A 21,423-nucleotide genomic window follows, 5' to 3' on the forward strand; every position below is an offset into this window, starting at 1 on the left:
GAGCAGAATGAGGGAAACTGAAGTCTGAGGCAGGTGAGTGTTAACACAAAATTATTATTATTATTATATTACTGAAGTGTGAGAGTGTGTGGGTCAGTTTGTCACCGTGGACTGTGGAGGGAACACACTTGAAAACTGACTGGGTCGAGTTTATTGTTAGTGTGTGAGTGTGTTGTCTGACAGTTTGAATGTTTCTGGTTTCCCTCTCAGACTGAATGAAGTCCTGAAGATGAGTGTTTGTGTGGACGAAGACGAGGACGGAGCAGAGTCTCCAGGATCCATCTGTCTGTCTATGAAGAGTGACGCGTCCAGAGGACAACCTCTAAACTTCAGTCCTGAACCCGGACCCTCAGAGTCACAGTAAGAGACCTGCTACAAACCTGTGAACCTTTAGTGTGTCGAGCTGCTTTAGTCAACGTCTTTGGAACAGGAAATATTTTTGCTCTGGTTCTTATCTTATTACTTTGTTGATACTGACTTGTTTCTTATGATATGATGTGATCAAAGGTCGAATTATTCCTGTAGTTGATGGTGGTTACAGATTAACAGAGCTGAGAGGTGCAGCTCTACAGAAGGTTGATTCAGCTATGGCCTAAACCTTGTCCAGAGATGGGGATTTCTTCCCCATTGAACGGCTTTGATGATGAACCATGATCCACAGCCAGTGATCGTTTCCTTTGGCAACGGTTGCAGTATTGCCTTCCACTGGACCTGCACTCTGATGCCCATTTCCTTCAGCAGCTACAAAGCCCCTGAAACCAACCACCACTGGATGGACCTTCATCCTGCCTGTTCCCACAATGTCTCTGTCATCAGAGAATCAATCAGTGATTGATGTGATATGAATAAAAAACATGTTTGTGTTTGCAGAAGTCAAAAGCGCAGACTGGGAGCAGAGTCTCCAGGATCCATCTGTCTGTCCATGAAGAGTGACGCGTCCAGAGGGCAACCTCTGAACTTCAATGCTGGACCTGGACCCTCAGAGTCACAGTAAGATAAGGTTTCTACTGTAAACTGAACTGAAGATGATTCAGTCATTAGACTCTGTGATTGTGACATGTTGTTGATCCAGAAATGTCTTGACAGGAGGAAGAGGAGTGGTGTCTCTGTGGACCAGCAGCTGTCCTGCTGTGGTCTCTGTCAGGACGTCCTGAAGGATCCAGTCTCCACCAGCTGTGGACACTGGTTCTGCAGAAAGTGCTTCACCTCAGACTGGGACCAGTCTGGTTCTTCAGGACCCCCCTCCTGTCCCCAGTGTGGAAAAAGACCCAGAACCAGAGGTGAGCTACAGACAGCCGATCAGAGTAGTCTTTGTAGTTTTTCTGTGGCTGATGAAAATAATCTGATGAGATTGTCACCCTCTCTAACTTCAGTCTGACTCTGTCTCTTCTCTCTCAGCAGATCGTGGTCTGCAGGAGGTTTTAGATCAACATAAGATCAGTCTGAGGAGCAGATGTGAACGAGTGACTGAAGGAACTGAGGGAACAGCAAGTGGAACAGGAAGTGGAACCCTCCTCAACAGGATCTACACTGAGCTCTACATCACAGAGGGACAGAGTGAAGAGGTTAATACCCAACATGAGGTGAGACAGCTGGAGACAACGTCCAAGAAGAAGACCCTCCTTGACACTCCAATCAAGTGCAACGACATCTTTAAAGACTCACCTGTCCTACTGATAGACAATGTCCCTACAGTTTCACCTGTCCAACAGAGAGAGGACGTCTCTACGGTCTCACCTGTCCAACAGAGAGAGGACGTCTCTACGGTCTCACCCGTCCAACAGAGAGAGGACGTCTCTACGGTTTCACCTGTCCAACAGAGACCCATCAGAGTAGTTCTGACCAACGGCGTCGCTGGCGTTGGAAAAACCTTCTCGGTGCAGAAGTTCACTCTGGACTGGGCCGAGGGCTTGGAGAACCAAGATGTCAGTCTGCTGGTTCTGCTTTCGTTCAGGGAGCTGAACCTGATCAGAGATCAGCGGTTGAGTCTTCTCAGGCTGCTCCATGTTTTCCATCCAACATTACAGAAGGTCACAGCAGAGCAGCTGGCTGTCTGTAAACTTCTCTTCATCTTTGACGGCCTGGATGAAAGCCGACTGTCACTGGACTTCAACAACAGGGAGGTTGTGTCTGATGTCACACAGACCTCATCAGTCAACGTGCTGCTGACAAACCTCATCCAGGGGAATCTGCTTCCCTCAGCTCTGGTCTGGATCACCTCCAGACCTGCAGCAGCCAATCAGATCCCTCCTACATGTGTCGACAGGGTAACAGAGGTCCGAGGCTTCACTGACGCCCAGATGGAGGAGTACTTCAGGAGGAGGTCCAGTGATGAAGATCTGTCCAGAAGAATCATCTCACACATCAAGACGTCCAGGACCCTCCACATCATGTGTCAAGTCCCAGTCTTCTGCTGGATCAGTGCTACAGTTCTGGAGCACATGTTGACCACAGACCAGAGAGGAGAGCTGCCCAAGACCACAACTGACCTGTTCTCACACTTCCTGCTGGTCCAGACAAAGAGGAAGAAGAACAAGTACGGTGAAGGACATGAGACGAGTCCACAGGAGCTGATGGAGGCCGACAGGGAAGTTCTTCTGAAGCTGGGGAGGCTGGCGTTTGAACAGCTGGAGGAAGGAAACATCATGTTCTACCAAGAAGACCTGGAGCAGTGTGGTCTGGATGTCACAGAGGCCTTGGTGAACTCAGGACTCTGTACTGAGATCTTCAAAAGAGAGAGTGTGATCTTCCAGAAAACAGTCTACTGCTTTGTTCATCTGAGTGTTCAGGAGTTTCTGGCTGCAGTCTACATGTTCCACTGTTTCACCAACAGGGACACACAGGTCCTGGAGAACTTCCAGGGAAAACAAGGTAAGCCTTCAACCCTGGATGACTTCCTGAAGAGAGCCATGCAGAAATCCCTCAGAAGTAGAAACGGTCACCTGGACCTGTTTGTTCGCTTCCTTCATGGCCTCTCTCTGGAGTCCAACCAGAGGCTGTTAGGAGGTCTGCTGGGTCAGACAGACAACAGTCCAGAAACCATCCAGAGAACCATCAACAACCTGAAGAAAATGAACAGTTACAAAATCTGTCCTGACAGAAGCATCAACATCTTCCACTGTCTGACGGAGATGAAGGACCAGTCAGTTCATCAGCAGATCCAACAGTTCCTGAAGTCAAAGAACAGATCAGAGAAGGAACTCTCTGAGTTCGACTGCTCAGCTCTGGCCTACATGCTGCAGATGTCAGAGCAGGTTCTGGACGAGTTGGATCTGGAGAAGTACAACACAACACAAGAGGGACGACGGAGACTGATCCCTGCTGTGAGGAACTGCAGAAAGGCTCGGTGAGTCCAGACATGATCATTATAAATATTGAGACCTGGAAACACTGAGGTGAAATCAGATTCAGGCCAAACACAACTTTGCCCAATGCATTTGACAGTTCTCCTGTTTTATAAAAATATGGAAGGTGATGGCTTAAGATTCATGCAGGAAGTTCACTCGAAAGGATCTTCAGTCTTGAGTTATGCAGGGATCTCAACTGTAAAGCATATGCATATCAGACACTGAGTTCTGCCAGTAGCTATGGTTTGTGGTTATGAGGTCAAACCAACCACTCTACAATGGGCCCAATATTACACATAGGTTAAATGATACCATGCATTCTTTTCATGTTATCTCTAATCACAGACTACGCTGCTGTGGACTCTCAGAGATTCACTGTGAAATCGTGGCCTCAGCTCTGAAGTCCAACCCCTCCTACCTGACAGAACTGGACCTGAGCTACAACGACCTTCAGGATTCAGAAGTGGAGGTTCTGAGTGCTGGACTGGAGAGTCCAAACTGTAGACTGGAGATTTTGAGGTCAGTTTCTCAGTTGTCGCTCTACTCATTTATTATTGATCAGGACACATCTCATTCATTATCATGATTTCTACAACTTTGATTCTTTATTCAGATTGGAGGATTGCAGGTTGTCGGAGATCAGCTGTTCATCTCTAGTCTCAGCCCTGAAGTCCAACCCCTACCACCTGAGACACCTGGACCTGAGCTCCAACAACAACCTGAAGGATTCAGACCTGAAGGATCTGAGTGGTTTTCTGGAGAGTCCAGACTGTAGACTGGAGACTCTGAGGTGAGACTCAATGTTTGTTGTCTTAGAAAACTTGAGCATTGTCAGTAAATCTCTAATAAATGTGGCTGCAGAACTGAGTTTGCATATAGATGGCTGGCATGGAACGTCACGTGGAACGTTCACAACTACAGATGGGGGGCAGGAAGAGATTTGCTGATGGGAAAAAGCTCTACAAGCTGTACCAACTGGTCAAAAGGGGGGGAAAAGAAGAGCTACTCTCGTGCAATTAATAAAGCAGGTGAATTCATCAGTTTGCTCTCTCCCCGGGATGACGACAGAGTTTGACCAGCCAGTCATCACAGGGGACTGGCTGCTCACCTCTCAGAAGACCAAGTTGTCCCAGCCAGCCAGCTGGTCTCATACATGGCTCTTTTTAACGTTTTTTCAAAGTTTCCAAAAAGGCGTTATTTGGCGGACATGTTGGGGATCTAAACGGTGACTTTCAGTTCATCCAACACTTTCATGTTCTCGCTGTCTGTCATTTTCAATCACTGTTCTCCACTTCCTGCTCCCCACTTCACTCATCATCACAATCAAGTGACTGCAAGTGACTACACTGAACGCTGTCCACAATGAGCTTTGTCCTCAACTCACTTCTTTTATTCTTTATTCAGATTGGAGCTCTGCAGTTTGTCAGAGATCAGCTGTTCTTCTCTGGTCTCAGCTCTGAAGTCCAACCCCTCCCACCTGAGACACCTGGACCTGAGCTACAACAGGAACCTGAAGGATTCACACCTGAAGGATCTGAGTGGTTTTCTGGAGAGTCCAGACTGTAGACTGGAGACTCTGAGGTCAGTCCACTGACTGTTACTGTTGTAGATCTTAGATCTTTGACCCACAACCTGATTGGTCTTCACGTGCAACTTGAATCATTGACTTTGATTTGATCAGTTTTAACATGAATTGTATGAATGTTGTACTTCTTTTACTCTTCATTCAGATTGAGTTACTGCAAGTTGTCAGAGATCAGCTGTTCTTCTCTGGTCTCAGCTCTGAAGTCGAACCCTTCCCATCTGAGACACCTGGACCTGAGGGGAAATGACCTGAAGGATTCAGATCGGAAGAATCTGATTGATCTTCAGGAAAGAGTCCAGACTGTCGACTGGATACTCTGAGGTCACTCAGATCTGTAGCTGTTTCCCTCCAGATCAATCAACTCAACTCATGGAGGAAAGAACTGTTTGCCAGAGAAACCTGACAGAGCATTAGTGTCTTGCCAGCTGGGTAAAAATGGAGGCAGCATCAACCAAGTTTACTCCTTTATCATTGTTATGTGTTATTAAGTTGCCACATGGGTTTTGTCTAATGTCAACAGTTCCTTTGTGTATTATGTGTATGTGCTGGTACTGTTTTATCAGCTGTTAGCTCCTTTGATTTATCCACTGGTCAATTCTTTGTTCTGCCACATCCAAACAGAATCACATTATAATGTAAACAGTAGGTTATTGAGGTTTAATAATGTTTTTCATGTTATAATAATGAATTTTCACGTTATTTCACTTCATGTTAAAACAATGACAAGTGATTCAGAACAATAAACTTTTCACATGATAACATGAAACCCTAACCTTCAACTCTTTGGTGTTGCCTCCGGTTATTATCAGTCCAAAGTCAGCGTTTTATTCAGGAGTAAGGGTAAAAAGTCGGCTCTGGTTGGAGATGGACCTCACTTAGAAACCCATCACCTTGACCCTGTTTCAGAAGATGGAGGCTCTGAGGCTTCCTCCTCTTTGACTATGTTAAACATCAAAGGCAAGTGGACTTGGCCGGACGTTATAACGCTGGTTTCAAGAATTTACACACACACACACAAACCTCAGAAACAGGAAGTTGTCATATTTGGAAAGAACAGTTTAATGAAGTAAAAAAACATTTAAATATAGCTTCTTCTTTAAAAATAAAATGAATAAATACAGCTTTTATCTTACAGCACTTTAAATAAAACATATGAAGTTATATTAAAAGAGACGAATCTCCCTGCACAGTCACAGTTCCTCAGGTGCTGGTGGGAAGCAGGAGTACACAAAATAGATTGACAACGACGCTACAAGTTCACATAATAAATTGTATCAGCATAGAGTCCTATCATTGTGCAGTGGTCATTCTTCTCAATGTATTTTAAATATATTTAAGTTATTGTATCATACAGTGGAAACAATGAGCCATTATACAAACAGGGCGTGGCAGGGACAAAACACTTTGAAACACAGGATAGGGCTCCTTGGCGCGGGATTCGAACCTGGGCCGCCTGCAGTGAGGACTATAGCCTCAACACATGGGGCGGGTGCTCTACCAACAGAGCTAAACACCGCCCCTTAAAGCTTATTTCAACAGTGATGATGATTTTACTCTTCATTACTGCAGCTCATTATAACACAAGGACCAGAAGTAAAAAATAAAAAAACAAACATCTGATGTCTTTGATCACAACTATGATCCTCACATTGATCAGAATTTACATGATTATAGATCTGACTGAACAATTTCAAACATGCAGTCGTTTTCTCTCTGCAGCAGAAACAGTTTGAGGTCAACTTTAGATTTCATCTTCTGAAACACACGTTCATAACAGTCTGTTTATGATCAGACAAATGACTGGCTGATGTTCAAGTTTGGACAGGAAGTCGTGCTCTTTCATCCCCGTCTGTCTTTGGCTTCACACCTGATGATTCTGTGGGACGGCTGTGTAGCATGCTGGGAAATCTGATCAGAGAACAGTTCAGATCACAGGATGGAGATTATGATGGAGGAAATGACCTGAGACCTCAGAGGGTTAAATGTCCTGATGAGTGGAACTTACTGATCTTTCCCAGCTTCACCAGGACTACAACGATGACAAGACCAAGAATAAGAACAGCACCACCAACACCTCCAGAAATGGCAGCAACATTCAGCCTCTGAGGCTCTGAGGGAAAAGCAGAAGGTGATGAGTGGAGGTGAAGAAGAGTTTCTCTGCAACAGTTTAGTGGAGAACAAGTGGAGGACATTTACCAGCGTCTGGAGTCTCTCTGGTCCTGGGAGCTTCTGTCGTTGTCCTGTGGCGTCTGCCTTTTTCTGCTGTTTCACATGATGACACACAAACTGTTTCAGCTTCTTCACATCATGTGTTTGATTTCTTCACCATCTGTGATTTTTATTATGAATTTAAAGGTACATTGTGTAACTTCTCCTATTATCTACTCACGAAAATCGATTATTCATTCATTCATTTTCTATACCGCTTATCCTGCACTAGGGTCACGGGTGAGCTGGTGCCTATCTCAGCTAACTTCGGGCGAGAGGCGGGGTACATCCTGGACAGGTCGCCAGTCTATCGCAGGGCCAAAAAAAATCGATTATTTCGTTCAAAAGTACGTTTTTCATTCCTCAGTAATCCTCCCCATCAACAAAGTGAAGTGTTCCTTTCAGCTCTGAATGAGCCGTTCATATCATTCATATCTCCATGGAGCGGGTAAGCTCGGTGCTGCTGCCATGTGGTGTCGCCATGTTTTTACGTTCAGTGGCAGCGTGACGGTAGGAAACCACGGAAACGCGGTAACGCAGTGAGGAGGAATGGAGCGTTACACTGATGCTGCATTCACCTGCAGTCGGGCAGACGGCCGTCGCTAACAAACCAGATGTCATTTTAGTCACAGAAGTCCAGAGAAAGACGGTAAAACAATACCACATCGCCATGACAACATATTGTCACGTGTATTGTTTTGCCTCGTGCTGACGGACCACTTGTTTACATAGAGGCTTGTTTATGCCGTTATGTGCAGCAGCTGTCGTCCGTCTGACATCTAACCGATTTCACGTGAATGCAGCATGAAAAATACGACTGAGTTGCTTGTGATATACAACCACAACGCTAGATGGAGGAATTCCTACACAATGTACCTTTAATTAAACCCTCACCAATATCAAGGTAGATGTCACGACGAACATCCAGGTCTGGGATGAACAGTCGGTACTGTCCAGTGTCGTTGAGCTGCACTGAGGAGATCTTCAGAGTGATGGTTCCTCTCTGCAGGTCTTCATGGACCAGACTCGTCCTGTCTCTGTACCAGGACGTCTGAGGGTCAATGAGGTCTTCTCCGTCTCGATAGGCGTGGACAACCTCATCGTTGAGGTCGGCTCTGGAAACATCCAGGTTGTGATCCAGCAAATTCACCGGAGGATCCAGAAAAAACCTGAGTGTGACGTCACCACCTTCTTCTGGCTGGATTGGCTCATGATGCTCTCCTAAGGACATGGACAAGCTGTCTGATTAACTACATAAGTAAATGAGATTCTATGTTTCTGGTCTTGTTTTGTTTCAAATCTGTTCTAGCCTAGTCCTGTATAAAATAATTTTTAACCATTTGACAATGAAATCTATCTGTGTGTACATAAATCTGTCTTTCTCTGTGTAACTCCATATTCCTTATTTGCCAAATATGTTTTACAGCTGTGTCTCAAGGTTTCCACTCTCTTCACAGCTCTAAAAATTGACAGGAAAACACATCATTTCCTGTAGCCTAATGTGTAAAAGTTGCTTCATCTTCATCTTCTCAGACTTAAAAGCAGCTGCAACTCAGATCAGCCACTAGATGGGGCCAGTGGTCAGCGTATCAAACATCTGGTTCAGGAGGTGGGGCTGAGCGCCGGCCGGCTTGTCAGCTTGACTTCAGGAACACTGTTACTGTAACACTAAACAAAACACAACTCTGCTCACAACAGTAGGCTTCATCTTTCCCAGAATGAGGGAAATAAATTAGCTTCATAAAAATGCTTCTCTATAATAAAAATAGCCTAGATGTAGCCTACACCTCATCTGTACTGCATAAAGACTTCAGTTTCTTTGCACACAAAACTGGCTGACAAAGATACCTCCCCTACATCAGGATTCAATGATAATACATAAAATGATGTGAATAAATGACTCATTACTATGGATCTGGAGTTCCGTTGCACACATGGAGCCAAGGCGACAAGATGACGATAAGTGGATAACTCAGATTCACTTTAAAAACGACCTTACTTTTCCCTATATCTTGTTTATCGTCCATTTTATTTATTTATGCTTTATAGGCTACTTGTCTGCATTTTGCTTTTAATGATGATGACGATGCCAAACAGCGTTTTCATTGTTTTTAACAGTGACAACAAAATTCTATTCTATTCTCTAACACAACCAATACGTGGGAGTGAGTGTGTCCGTGACCGTGTTGTTGTGAAACTCAGCTGATAGATCCTCACTCACCTGCTGCTGCGGACTGTGACGTCATGACCAGCACCAGAGTCAACAGAACCAGGTCCAGGTCCAGGTCCATTAGATCTGAACCGTCGGTCCCGCTGCGGTTCACCCAGAGAGGCCACGAGGACAAAGGAACAAAGGAGAGGATCCTCCTTTACCGACTTCACACTCATATTCCTCCTTTTGACTCCTCTCGTCAGTGGTCGGTGGGGATCTCCAGGTTTCTGCGCTGTCAGCTCACTTCAGCTCGACCAATCAGGTGAAAGATCGCTTGACCTAAAGTAAACTTGTGTTTTAGCGGAGTCAAAAACGAAAGTATCTCAATTTGGTTTACTTATCCCTCTTGTGTATTATACGACATCATTATATCCATACCGATTCATCAGCAGCGGTGGAAATAAGTATGATTTATCCTAAACATGTTGGGGGAACAAAGGTCTGATACAGAAACATAAACAGACTTTTCTCCAACACCACATAACCAGATGTAAAATACCAGATAAACTTACTTTAACTTAAAAAACAAAACACAAAAACAACATTTCATCATCTTTTTATTATCATATTCAGCTTTGATTTCCTTTAGGAAAGACTTCCAATCTTTGACACGATGACTCATATCTTACTTCCCCGTCCCTCTGACAGTGAGAGCTGCTTATAGTCACTCATATAACATTAGTAAAGGAAGTGGTCACACTTGTAAAGAACAAAAAAACAAAAACAGTTCAATAACAGAAAAGAGGAAAACCTTTAATCATACAGTATCTGGTCAAAGCATAAAGAGGAATGTTTAAACTACAGCACATGAAATAAATTAAGTTACAGAACATATCTCTCTCACTCACACACGCACGCACACACACACACACACACACACACACACACACACACACACACACACACACACACACACACACACACACACACACACACACACACACACACACACACACAGAGCAGAGACAATAAAGCTCATAGTGAGAGAAAGTGAGAACACACAGCTGCTGTTCCAGCGATCAGATGAACATTGACAGGGAACTGAGTTGACTTGGTCTTCGCCAAGTTTCTGAGTCACTCAGCTTCAAGTAGTTCATCCAGTGTGAACAATACAACTCTTCTTTTCTCTCATGCTCTCTGTGAGTTCAGAGTTTAAGCAAGGCACAATGAAAAAAACTAACAGAAAATCACTCTAACACAACACTTTATATGAAGACATGGTGTTTTTACTCCTGCTGACAAACACATGGGAGAAGTTGGAGTTATTTTAAAGGGATAGTTCAACATTTTGGCAAATTGGCCCATTGCCATAATCCCTATAGTCATAGCAGTAGGTTTGTTACCTTTAATTGTCGGTGCAAGCTGTTTTTAGAATGGCGGAGCAGAGCCGTGAGCTGCTCAGAGCTACGCTACGGAGGCTCATTATGGGATTTCTTGGTTTCCCTCATGAAACTCATCAAATACACAATCCAACAACTCCACAACGCTCTGGTGGACAAGTTGTGAGCTGCACATTCACCACGCTATGAGATAATAACACAACGTTACCACACAGAGTTGTTTTAGAGGGAAATACAGAGACTGTTGATGAAAAACTGTCCCTGAAGGCAACGTGCATCAGTGGTTTTACATGAATTTCCCTCTAAAACAACTCTGTGTGGTAACGTTGTGTTATTATCTCATAGCGTGGTGAATGTCTCAGCCAATCATATACAATCAGTTGATCATAAATATCTAATATAACTTCACTACAAACTCAAGTACGTGTGTTTAACCCGTATAAGGACATGTTTGGCGATAGGTCCAGTTCATTAAAATATTCAATAACACACGTCTTGTGATCGTCACATTCATGATTCAAAGGTTATTCGTTTAAAAAGAACCTGATGATTCATTTAAAACATTCAAAAGAAGCAGTGACAGCTTCAGGATGAGGATCTAGACTGGTTGTTGTGTTTGTCCTCTGCTCAGCTCCTCCTCTGACTGGAGCTCCAGGCTGTGACTGGTGTTTCTGCCAGATGTGTAGCACCGTTGGAAATCTGATGAGAGAACAGTGATCACAGGATCAGACCTCAACAGAATGAGAAGACGTTTTACTTACTATAATAATAATAATAATAATAATACCAACACCACAGACGGACATGAACCAGAGTGTTTACATCATCTTCAGCTCTGTGACTGTGGTTTAAATTAACTTTAACTCACAAGATGTTTGAGAAATGTTCAAAACTCACTAGCTGTCTTCTAAAAACAGCATACTATACTACTAGTACTGATTTGGCCAAAATGTAGTATGCAGTAGTAGTAGGCTATGCAAATAAAAGCTAAATCTGAAGTATGCAAAAAATTCCCGGATGTCGTAGTGATTCTGATGCGGCCCTGACCTCTAACCAAACAGTTTATAGTAGTGAAGTATCTTTACCCAACCGTAACATGTTGTATTACTGGATAACATTGTAGACTGATCGGTTCATTGTAAAACACTAATTTATTGATGTAAATGTGTTGCTTTCTGTACGTAGGCTCCAGAGCTCCGAGATCGGTATTCACATCTTTCTCATCTTTAACTTACTGATTGTTCCACATCCCACCAGGACTCCAAAGATGACAAGACCAAGAAGAGCAGCAGCACCACCAACTACACCTCCAACAATGGCAGCGTGATGCTTCCTCTGAGGCTCTGAGGGAAAAGCAGAAGGTGATGAGTGGAGGTGAAGAAGAGTTTCTCTGCAACAGTTTAGTGGAGAACAAGTGGAGGACATTTACCAGCGTCTGGAGTCTCTCTGGTCCTGGGAGCTTCTGTCCTGGTCGTCGTCCCGAGGCCTCGGCCTTTTTCTGCTGTTTCACATGATGACACACAAACTGGTTCAGCTTCACATCATCATCATCATCATGTGTTTGATTTCTTCACCATCTGTGGTTTTTATTATGAATTTAAATGAATCCTCACCAATATCAAGGTAGATGTCATGGATGATAGGTGGATGACCAACATTCGGGTCTTGGATTAACAGTCTGTACTGTCCTCTGTCACTGAGCTGCACTGAGGAGATGTTCAGAGTGATGGTTCCTCTCTGCAGGTCTTCATGGTCCAGACTCGTCCTGTCTCTGTACCAGGACGTCTGAGCCTCAGCCAGGTCTCGTCCGTCCCGATAAACATGGACCTCGTCCCTGAAGTCAGGTCTGGACACGACCAGGGTGACGTCCACCAAGCTGACCGGAGGATGCAGACGACACTGGAGTGTGAAGTCTCCATCTTCCTCTGGCTGGACCGGCTCGGTGCTGCAGCTGACATCATGCTCTCCTGAGGACACACACACCAGGTTTACACTGATTGAGAAAAATCATATTAGGAATTAGGTTTGTGCATTGTTATGGTTTCTGTTTCCTTCCTTATGTTACGAAAAGGAATTCCTTGGTACACTAGTTGGCAAGCACAATGTGGTCCGAGGGGACAGGGATGAAGAAGACAGTTCAGACTCCGAGCCTGAGCCTCCGTTACGGAAAAAGAAAAAGAAGTCACCGTCCACTGACAGAGAGACGCCTCCCTCCCTCGTCTCCCAGCCACCTTCCACCCCCCTCACCTACACACACACACATATACACACGCATGCAGATGCATACAGACAAACTATGAAGGAGAGGAACACAAAGTTTTGTGAACAAATTGTGAATTTGTGAACAAATTGTGAACAAAAAAAACAAATTCAAACGTCCCTCATGATCTCCTCCCCCTCATGTGGACTATTAAGGGCTGGGAGAAGTTTCAGAGTCCTCCGTGGCTTCTCTGAGTTACAGGCAGACATGTTCACAAGTCTTTTTTTGCAAGTCCAAGTCAAGTCTCAAGTCTTTGGTCACGAGTCCAAGTCAAGTCTCAAGTCTCTAAAAAATAAAAGTCTCCTGTCTCTTCTGGTTGTAATGACCCTTCTATCATCTGCTGCTATCCGGTCTACTAAGGAGGATACTGCACAGCTATATCTAAGAGATTCAAAGCGTTTACTGTAGGTTATTATCACTCCTTTATCTATACAGTATTGATTAGTTGTTTATTATATGATCACTTTAAACAGGATATTGCAATGCAATATGAAGAAAACACACAATGAAAGCTTTCCTTTAAAGGAAACTGTATTCTGAGTCAAGAAAGAATCAAGGCTGCTCTGCCCCTCTGCACTGGCCTTTTCTCTCTTTTTTTTGCTTTGTTGAATTCAGAAAACCCAGATGAACAACATGGAAAATGATTTAGGCTGTTAATTATAGGTCATTAGATCTGTATGGTACCTATAGTTCACATCTTTATGTGCAGCAAAACCTTTCTGGAGCCGCATGTTTCTGAGAGAAGAACTGGTTGTTATTATTTTTTTAATTAGCTCCGTCAACTCATGGGGGCGTGTCGACATGTGACTTCCATACGAGCCTTCAGTCATATTTCGCAGCAAAAACATAAATAAACAGGAGGATTTATCCTACAGTAGCCTGATATGTACCAGTTATGCAGCAGCTAGTCCCCGTGAAGGAAGGTCTGACAACAAACGGACGTTGTACTGTACCTCACATGTAGGCTACAAACGGTGCCGCTATTAAAAAAAAAAAAAAAAAGAAGCCGGTTCCCAGTCACCTGTCACTCACCCGCAGCAGCTGACTGCGCTGTCAGAGGAGCTCTGCTGCTCCTCTCTCTTTAGACACTGGTGTTTGGCTGCACTCTGTAGGAGTTCAATATGAAGATCTAACCTCCATCTGAGTAACGTTACCGGCCATGTGGCGCTGCTCCGCTAGTGGGGTGTTAACGGCAAAAAAAAAAAAAAAGGATTGTCGGTCGTCCTGTCAGGAGGGAGGCACGTGCCAAAAAAAATAAAGATTGTTCACGAGTCTCAAAACACGAGTCCAAGTCAAGTCTGAAGTCTCTGTGGGTGCGACTTAAGTGCGACTCGAGTTCGAGTCGCAAACTCGAGTCCCCATCTCTGGTTACAGGGGGTCAGCGTAGCAGTATTTGTCCATATAATGGTTGTGAATGGATACCAACTTTCTTCGTCCAAAAAGACACACCAAAAAACATCCAAATACCTCCATGCTGCTCGTCTGTAATGTCCCTCTTGTATTGAAGCCCCGACATGAGAAATTGTTCCGAAACAAATTAAATAAGTCTATATTTTAAGCTTGTTTGTAGCGGAAGCTCCAAGTGTCTCAGTTCACTGCTCTTTCAATACCAGAGGGACATTACATACGAGCAGCATGGAGGTATTTGGATGTTTTTTGGTGTGTCTTTTTGGAGGAAGAAAGTTGGTATCCATTCACAACCGTTATATGGACAAATACTGCTGCACGGACCCGCCCCCCCCCTGTAACTCAGAGAAGCCACGGAGGACTCTGAAACTTCTCACAGCTCTTAGTCCACATGAGGGGGAGGAGATAATGAGTGAAATTTGAATTTTGGGTGAACTATCCCTTTAAACTCTACAGCACGCGCACAGGAGCTGCTTTGCGCGCGCTGGCTGCAGCAACTCTCTCCCTCTGTGCGCTCCATGTTCACTTCTGCTCGCTCTCTCTCTCTCTCTCTCTCTCTCTCTCTCTCTCTCTCTCTCTCTCTCTCTCTCTCTCTCTCTCTCTCTCTCAGCATCACACAGGTCGAACTCCTTCAACACAACTCTCTCCCACTCGACGTATCAAAGCCTTCCGCCTTTTTCCCCTTGGACGCACTGCACGCGGAAGCTGGGCGCGCGCACTGCGCGCGGCTTCTCGGGCGCTTGGGTGGTCGCACTAGGAGCGTACTTCTCCTCCTCTCTCCGCGCCGGTCAGACATCGACTGCAGTCGTTCATACTCGTATTCACTCGGTTTTCCACACACACGTCATTTTAAACATGTGTCTGTGTGTCTCATGTGCAGACGCAACGGTCAAATATGTATAGATGGACAAGCAACAACTTAATTAATCATCATTTAATTATTTTATTTTGAAAATTGACCGGATTCTCTCGCCTTTTCTGTGCCCAACTTCCTGTCTGGTACGACCACGTCTGTCCAGCTTGACAGACGGCGCTCTCGGCGCGCGCGGCTCGCGCGAAAAATAGAAATGAACCGAACTGAAGCGCTCCAGGCGCGCGCACTGCGCTCCACAGCGCGAGATGTGCGGCCAGGCAGACCTGTTAACATGTGCGCCGAACTGAAACTCCCTCCGCTCCAGGGCGCTGCGCTTCGGTTCCGCGTCTAGTGCGTCCAAGCTGTTTTGAGAGAGAGTTTATAAAACAACACAAGACCTGCGGTTTTGAGGAAGGAATCCTGATACAAGCAACTTAGTAAACGATAATAATATTATTAGTAGCCTATTGGTGCGCACGTAAACGCGCTCATCAACTCACTGTGATTTCTGTTCAGATCATTGGTCTGAAGTGATAAATGTAGGTGGGTAATCAGCACAGGTGCGCACGCTGAGGAACTCATACGGTTTTGACCGTGTTATGCCACAGAGAGAATGTGTTGTTGTGTTAAGTGAGTATTCGAGTCGGCTGTATAAATAAATCTGCAACAAAAAGAGAAGCTTTGACTGGACAGTTGCTGTGTTATGCACTTTGGCTACACCTGCATACACCTACACTTACGTATTGGCACGCGTAAAGCCCTTTAAACCGCAGCGTGCGTCGATAGTGACAAAGATCCGCTATAGTTTGTCTTCGACTTCAGCGCTTAACGACGACGACAATGAGGTGGTAAACAGAAAAGAAAACACACTCACCGGAAACCAAAGCAGCGGCTGATAAAAGAGTAAGAAGGGTGAAAGTCAGCATCCTCATGCACATCATCACAGCACTGGACTGACTGAGACTCACTGACCTCATTCTCCCCGCGCAGCTGGCCGTGACCCCACCCAACCACTCCAGCCACCTCCACCCACCTACAACAAGGTCACTTCTCGTTTCTGAAAACCCGGCGGTTTCTTTTTGTGCAACATCCCCTGATCCGAGAAGACTGATTCAGGAAGTTTTTTTTTAGAAGCAGTGACAACTTGGAGTTATTGACAAACAAAGAGACAGACAGATAAACAGTTAACAGTTAACATCAGTGTTAATAAAGAAACAAAAATAAGTAAGACAAAAACGTTTCGGCCTACACAGCCATCTTCAGTCTGTCTTAGGGGGCAAATCACACACCTGTGCTCTATTTGTAGATTCATATTTTAAAACGAAGAGAGAGAAGTCTGTTTATGTTTCTGTTTTTTTAAATCGAGTCCCAGCCCTAAAAATAACACTACATCACTAAATCATTGATTTGAGACTTTTTTTTAGGTTGTTTTGTTTGGTCATATGTTGATCATTTATCTGTTTTACTGCTGACAAACGCAGAGAAGTCGGGCTTACTTTAACTTAGCTTCAGTCACTTCTAATTAATGCTGGACCGACTGACTCTGCTTGCTTACTCATCACATTAGTTAGTACAAACACATGACGAGTTGATGTGCATCGTCTCCAGAGGATCTGAGAACAGACGAATCAAAGGCAACAGGACCTGATTTCATACTTTACTTCTGGTTTCAGGAATGTACACACTACAGGAAGTGGTCATATGGGGACCATTCAATAACCGGGAATAAAACATTTGATCTGATCAAAGCTTAGAGAGAAAAGCTAAAACTAGGACAGCATATGAAATGAATTAAGTTACAGCTTTTGGGGAAAAACTTAAACATCACACACAAACAGAGCAGACAAAACACACAAATATATATAATATATATAAGAATTTTTGCTATTTGCTTAGGGCCCCAGCAGACTCTAAAATCGCCTCCCTTCCTCTTTCTTCTTTTCTGCAGTGACAGGAAACCACAAGTGACTCTGTGAGTGTCTGTTGATCACGTACAAGCTGTTTACTTTATAGTTGATATTTCACTGACAGTTGATTTTTTTTTAAAAAGAGTTAAACCCTGACTCCTTCTCCAGTTTCATATTAATAATGTTGATGATCAGTGTTACAGAGAGAGGACAAGACAAGTTTATTTAGTTTGTCTCAAAGGGTTTTTACACAGCATCATAACAACATCCTCTGACCTCTGACCCTCACATCAACTGAGGGAAAACAACCACTTGTGTCATGTCTCACTTTGACTGTTTAGATCTGACAGACTTGACAATATTGTCGGTCAGTGTTGTTGGTCTGCTTGGATCCTCTACCAACTGTATTTTTCCATACTGTCTTTAACTAAACTGGTCTCTTCGGTCAGGTATATTTCCCACATCACTAAAAACAGCCGTCATCAAACCTCTTCTCCAGAAAGATAATTTGGATCAAAGTGTCCTTGCAGATTACAGGTCCATCTCCAATTGACCATTCCTCAGTAAAATACTTGACACAGTTTAAATTCAGCTCAAGAATGACCTCACATCAAATAGCCTTCTAGATATTTAGCAGTCTGGTTTTTGTCCCCACTACAACACAGAAACAGCACTTATTAAAGTTGTAAATTATCTACGTATGAACACAGACTCCAAAATATTCTTGTACTTCCCGATTTAGGTTCTACGAGAAAAGCAGCAGCTGATAAAACAGTGTAGATGGTACAAGGCAGCAACATCTTCCTTCACATCACAGCACAGGACTGAGAGGCAGCTGGTGACACCGGACAGAGCAGGCAGCGGTCCCTCCTCCTCCTCCTCCCTCTCCTCCATCCTCCTCCTCCTCCTCCTCCCTCTCCTCCATCCTCCTCCTGGCTGACTCAGGGTGTAAAACCCTGAGGATGAGGTCACATCTCGTTTTTTCAGCTTTCCTGGACTTCAGAATGTTGCTTTTTGCAGCAACAGCCCCCTGATCCGACAACACATCATTACAGTTTTGTTTTTTTTTGTTTTCTTTTTTACGATCACTATGACCCATTTTTCAATACTTTTAAGTAATTAAAATTCATTAATCACTTGGTTTATGCTGATGACTTGGTCATTATATCGCCCTCTAGTGTTGGGCTACAGCAACTGCTGAGAATCTGTTCTTGTTATAGTATGCAGTTTGATATTGTGTTTAATTCAGCAAAAAGTGTGATTATGATTGTAAAAACAAAGGAGGATAGGAATACACAATTCCCCTCCTTTTTCTTAGCTGGTCAAGCACTTGGTGTTGTGAAAAAAGTTAAATATCTGGGCCACATAATCAGAGAAGATCTATGTGATGATGATGACGTTCAACGTCAGTGTTGTAAACTCTATGCGCAGGCCAATATGCTTAAAAGGAAATTCAATAAGTGTACAGAGGATGTAAAGATAGCCTTGTTTAGATCATATTGTACTACACTGTACACAGCACACTTGTGGTGCAAGTACAGTGCTGCAAAAATGAGAAAACTGTTGGTAGCTTACAATGATGCATTTCGAATATTACTTAGGCGCCCAAGATGGACAAGCGCGAGTCATATGTTTGTATCTTGCAATGTATCTACCTTTCATGCTCTTTTAAGAAATTACATGTACAGGTTCAGGTGTCGACTTAACCAGTCAAGCAATAGCATCATAGTCGCACTAGTCACACACAGTGATACAAAATACTTGTCAGGTCTCTGGAGACACTGGAACAGGTGTCTGTATGTGTTTTAAATTTATGATGGTGTTTTTTATCTTGTATTGTATGTGTTTTTGTATTGTCTCCCCATAATGGACCTGAGTCCGTAATAAAAGATTATCTATCTATCTAACACTTCTTAGAAATTCTTCACACAGTTACCACAACATCAGCCTGTGTGGGTTTACAATTAACACAATTCTTGTTCTTTTGACACAAATACATACAATTAACACATTGCAAATTTAGTTTTAACTTCTTTTACACACAAGCTGAAGACCAAGACTAAGACCAAGACCAAAACAATAGATGTTAACTGGTAAATTTGCAATTGCTTTCACTGTTTGTCAAAACAGAAAACCTCATGTTCAAAGCCCAAACCTAAAGGCCGAAGTGAACAGCAGTTCACATTGTAGACTCAAATGTATGACCTGTATTTTATAGATAGATAGATAGATAGATAGATAGATAGATAGATAGATAGATAGATAGATAGATAGATAGATAGATAGATAGATAGATAGATAGATAGATAGATAGATAGATAGATAGATAGATAGATAGATAGATAGGCAGGCAGGCAGGCAGGCAGGCAGGCAGGCAGGCAGGCAGGCAGGCAGGCAGGCAGGCAGGCAGGCAGGCAGGCAGGCAGGCAGGCAGGCAGGCAGGCAGGCAGGCAGGCAGGCAGGCAGGCAGGCAGGCAGGCAGGCAGGCAGACAGGCAGGCAGGCAGGCAGGCAGGCAGGCAGGCAGGCAGGCAGGCAGGCAGGCAGGCAGGCAGGCAGGCAGGCAGGCAGGCAGGCAGGCAGGCAGGCAGGCAGGCAGGCAGGCAGGCAGGCAGGCAGGCAGGCAGGCAGGCAGGCAGGCAGGCAGGCAGGCAGGCAGGCAGGCAGGCAGGCAGGCAGGCAGACAGGCACAGCCCTGACATCTCTCCTCTCTCCCTCTCCTCTCTTGTGTAAACATGTGGCCACCTGATTATTCAGCGGTGGCAACAAAACACGTTCTATGAATAATGTTGTTACACAGCAACAAACTATTAACCTGCCTGTAGTGGCAATTTAGCTACCAACAAAAAAAGGCCACTTGATGGAATCTGAAGTCGTTTTCAACTCCTGGTGGTGTGTGAAAAATGAGGTCCTCCATTGGCAATAAGTTTGACACTTTATTAATTTTACATCATTAAAAAACACCTACAAAAGGCCGGGTGCTAATTAAACTTAAAAATGAGCTCATACAAAAATGCTAAGACGGTGATACAAAACTCATTCAGCCCTCTCACACACACAGACACGGTTGAAAAACTGTGTGGCTTTCCTGATCCTGATTCCCTGACACTACTGAGCTCTGTCTCCCTCATATAACCTTTGTCTGCCTGATTACCACCCAAGCCCACAGGTGTGCAGGTAGACCCTACCAACCACAGTGCCTCACCACTGACACACCCACACTCATTCGTTCACACCCACACACACACACACACAAATGCAAATTGGCTACAACACACCGGCCCCTAATTGTTACTGTATAATAACACAACAATTCAACACACTCAAACAACTGGAGCCAATTACTATGCATTTTTTTAAAAGTCCCATTCAGTAATATTCATGTGTCCATAGTCCAACTTTGACGCCAACGTATGACGTAAATCTTCATAAGAGCCTTCAACCAGCTTCCAGTGGAAGAAGGATCTTCATAATTAGTTGCTCCAATATGTTGTACTTGATCTGATCTTTGACAGACCGCACAAACCGTCGTGTGTCAGGAAAGGTCTGTATAGTACCCTCCCCAACAGCCAGGAGTCCACCACAAGATCAACATCTCCTGCGCCAAAGCTTCTCTTGTCCTCCATCCAACTTTGTTTCTCCTCAATAGAGGTGAATATCCCAAATGTGTGATAAGAGATCTTGAGCTTGCCTCCAGCGTAGTCTGAAAGCAGGTGATTTCTTCCACAGTGTCCCAGCTGTTCATTAATGTGGCGTAAAGTGAGAGTGGGGATGTGCTGATCTTCAACAAGAATGACAAGATGTTTCGTGTCATCTGGCATAGCTGTTTTGCTGCGCTGTCCTCCCATTCCCAAAAGCCCATTTTCCAGCACTGGGTCGAGTTTGTAAACGTAACTGCTTTTCTTCACTCCAGATGTTTCAATTTTCAGTGCGGCTGTTCCACCACTGAATCTTTCCTGTTGGCAACACTGAATGATGGAGTTCTCAGCTGTCGTAGTATCTTCAAGAGGCAAGATTTGCTCACCCAACGTGGCTCTGAATTCTCTCATCTCCTTCTCAACTTTGTTCTTTTGTCGAGTCATGTCAAGCCCATTACTCAACACAGATGCTCCTATTTCGTTCCTCTTCTGAGTCAACTGTAACACCTTTGCGTTTGGTGCATCTTTGATTATCACAGTGTTTACCATGGCCTCACCTTTGACCTCTGGCTTTCCATCTGTTGAACTTTCATTACAATTGTGGTCGTATTGCTTCAGTTCCTCTATGTGAGCAATGGATATTGGATTAGCAGTAATGGTGCGACAG

The 21,423-nt window shown here is 44.2% G+C and overlaps 2 protein-coding genes and 1 long non-coding RNA gene across 3 annotated transcripts; 1 reads left to right on the forward strand and 2 right to left on the reverse strand.

The window, feature by feature from the left end:
• On the forward strand, nt 1-5,683 carry LOC310984756 (NLR family CARD domain-containing protein 3-like). Its single transcript, XM_083970071.1, has 8 exons — nt 1-33; nt 211-360; nt 1,087-1,304; nt 1,399-1,667; nt 1,791-3,346; nt 3,693-3,866; nt 4,752-4,928; nt 5,078-5,683. Exons 2-8 carry the CDS (start codon nt 230-232, stop codon nt 5,250-5,252), a joined length of 2,700 nt encoding a protein of 899 aa, XP_083826197.1. The 5' UTR covers nt 1-33; nt 211-229; the 3' UTR covers nt 5,253-5,683.
• A 664-nt stretch (nt 5,684-6,347) lies between these two features.
• LOC310985823 lies at nt 6,348-12,263 on the reverse strand. The gene is made up of 3 exons (XR_014595374.1): nt 12,122-12,263; nt 11,928-12,035; nt 6,348-6,840 (listed from the first exon to the last, which is right to left on the reverse strand). It is a non-coding gene; the product is annotated as an uncharacterized lncRNA (long non-coding RNA).
• Nucleotides 7,988-9,549, reverse strand: LOC310990640 (butyrophilin-like protein 2; the record flags this gene model as incomplete). The annotated part of the gene is made up of 2 exons (XM_083978109.1): nt 9,362-9,549; nt 7,988-8,361 (listed from the first exon to the last, which is right to left on the reverse strand). Exons 1-2 carry the CDS (start codon nt 9,429-9,431, stop codon nt 7,988-7,990), a joined length of 444 nt encoding a protein of 147 aa, XP_083834235.1. The 5' UTR covers nt 9,432-9,549.
• Nucleotides 12,264-21,423: the final 9,160 nt, after the last annotated feature.

The sequence above is a fragment of the Trachurus trachurus genome (genome assembly GCF_905171665.1).
Source record: "Trachurus trachurus genome assembly, chromosome: 1".
In the NCBI taxonomy this organism is placed as follows: domain Eukaryota; kingdom Metazoa; phylum Chordata; class Actinopteri; order Carangiformes; family Carangidae; genus Trachurus; species Trachurus trachurus.

What these genes read in the sequence shown, in the direction of transcription:
- LOC310984756 (XM_083970071.1), top strand. Translation starts at nt 230, where the DNA reads ATGAGTGTTTGTGTGGACGAAGACGAGGACGGAGCAGAGTCTCCAGGA. An exon ending in CCCGGACCCTCAGAGTCACA is followed by an intron (nt 361 to 1,086) that starts GTAAGAGACCTG and finishes ATGTCTTGACAG; the next exon opens with GAGGAAGAGGAGTGGTGTCT. An exon ending in GCTACAGACAGCCGATCAGA is followed by an intron (nt 1,305 to 1,398) that starts GTAGTCTTTGTA and finishes CTTCTCTCTCAG; the next exon opens with CAGATCGTGGTCTGCAGGAG.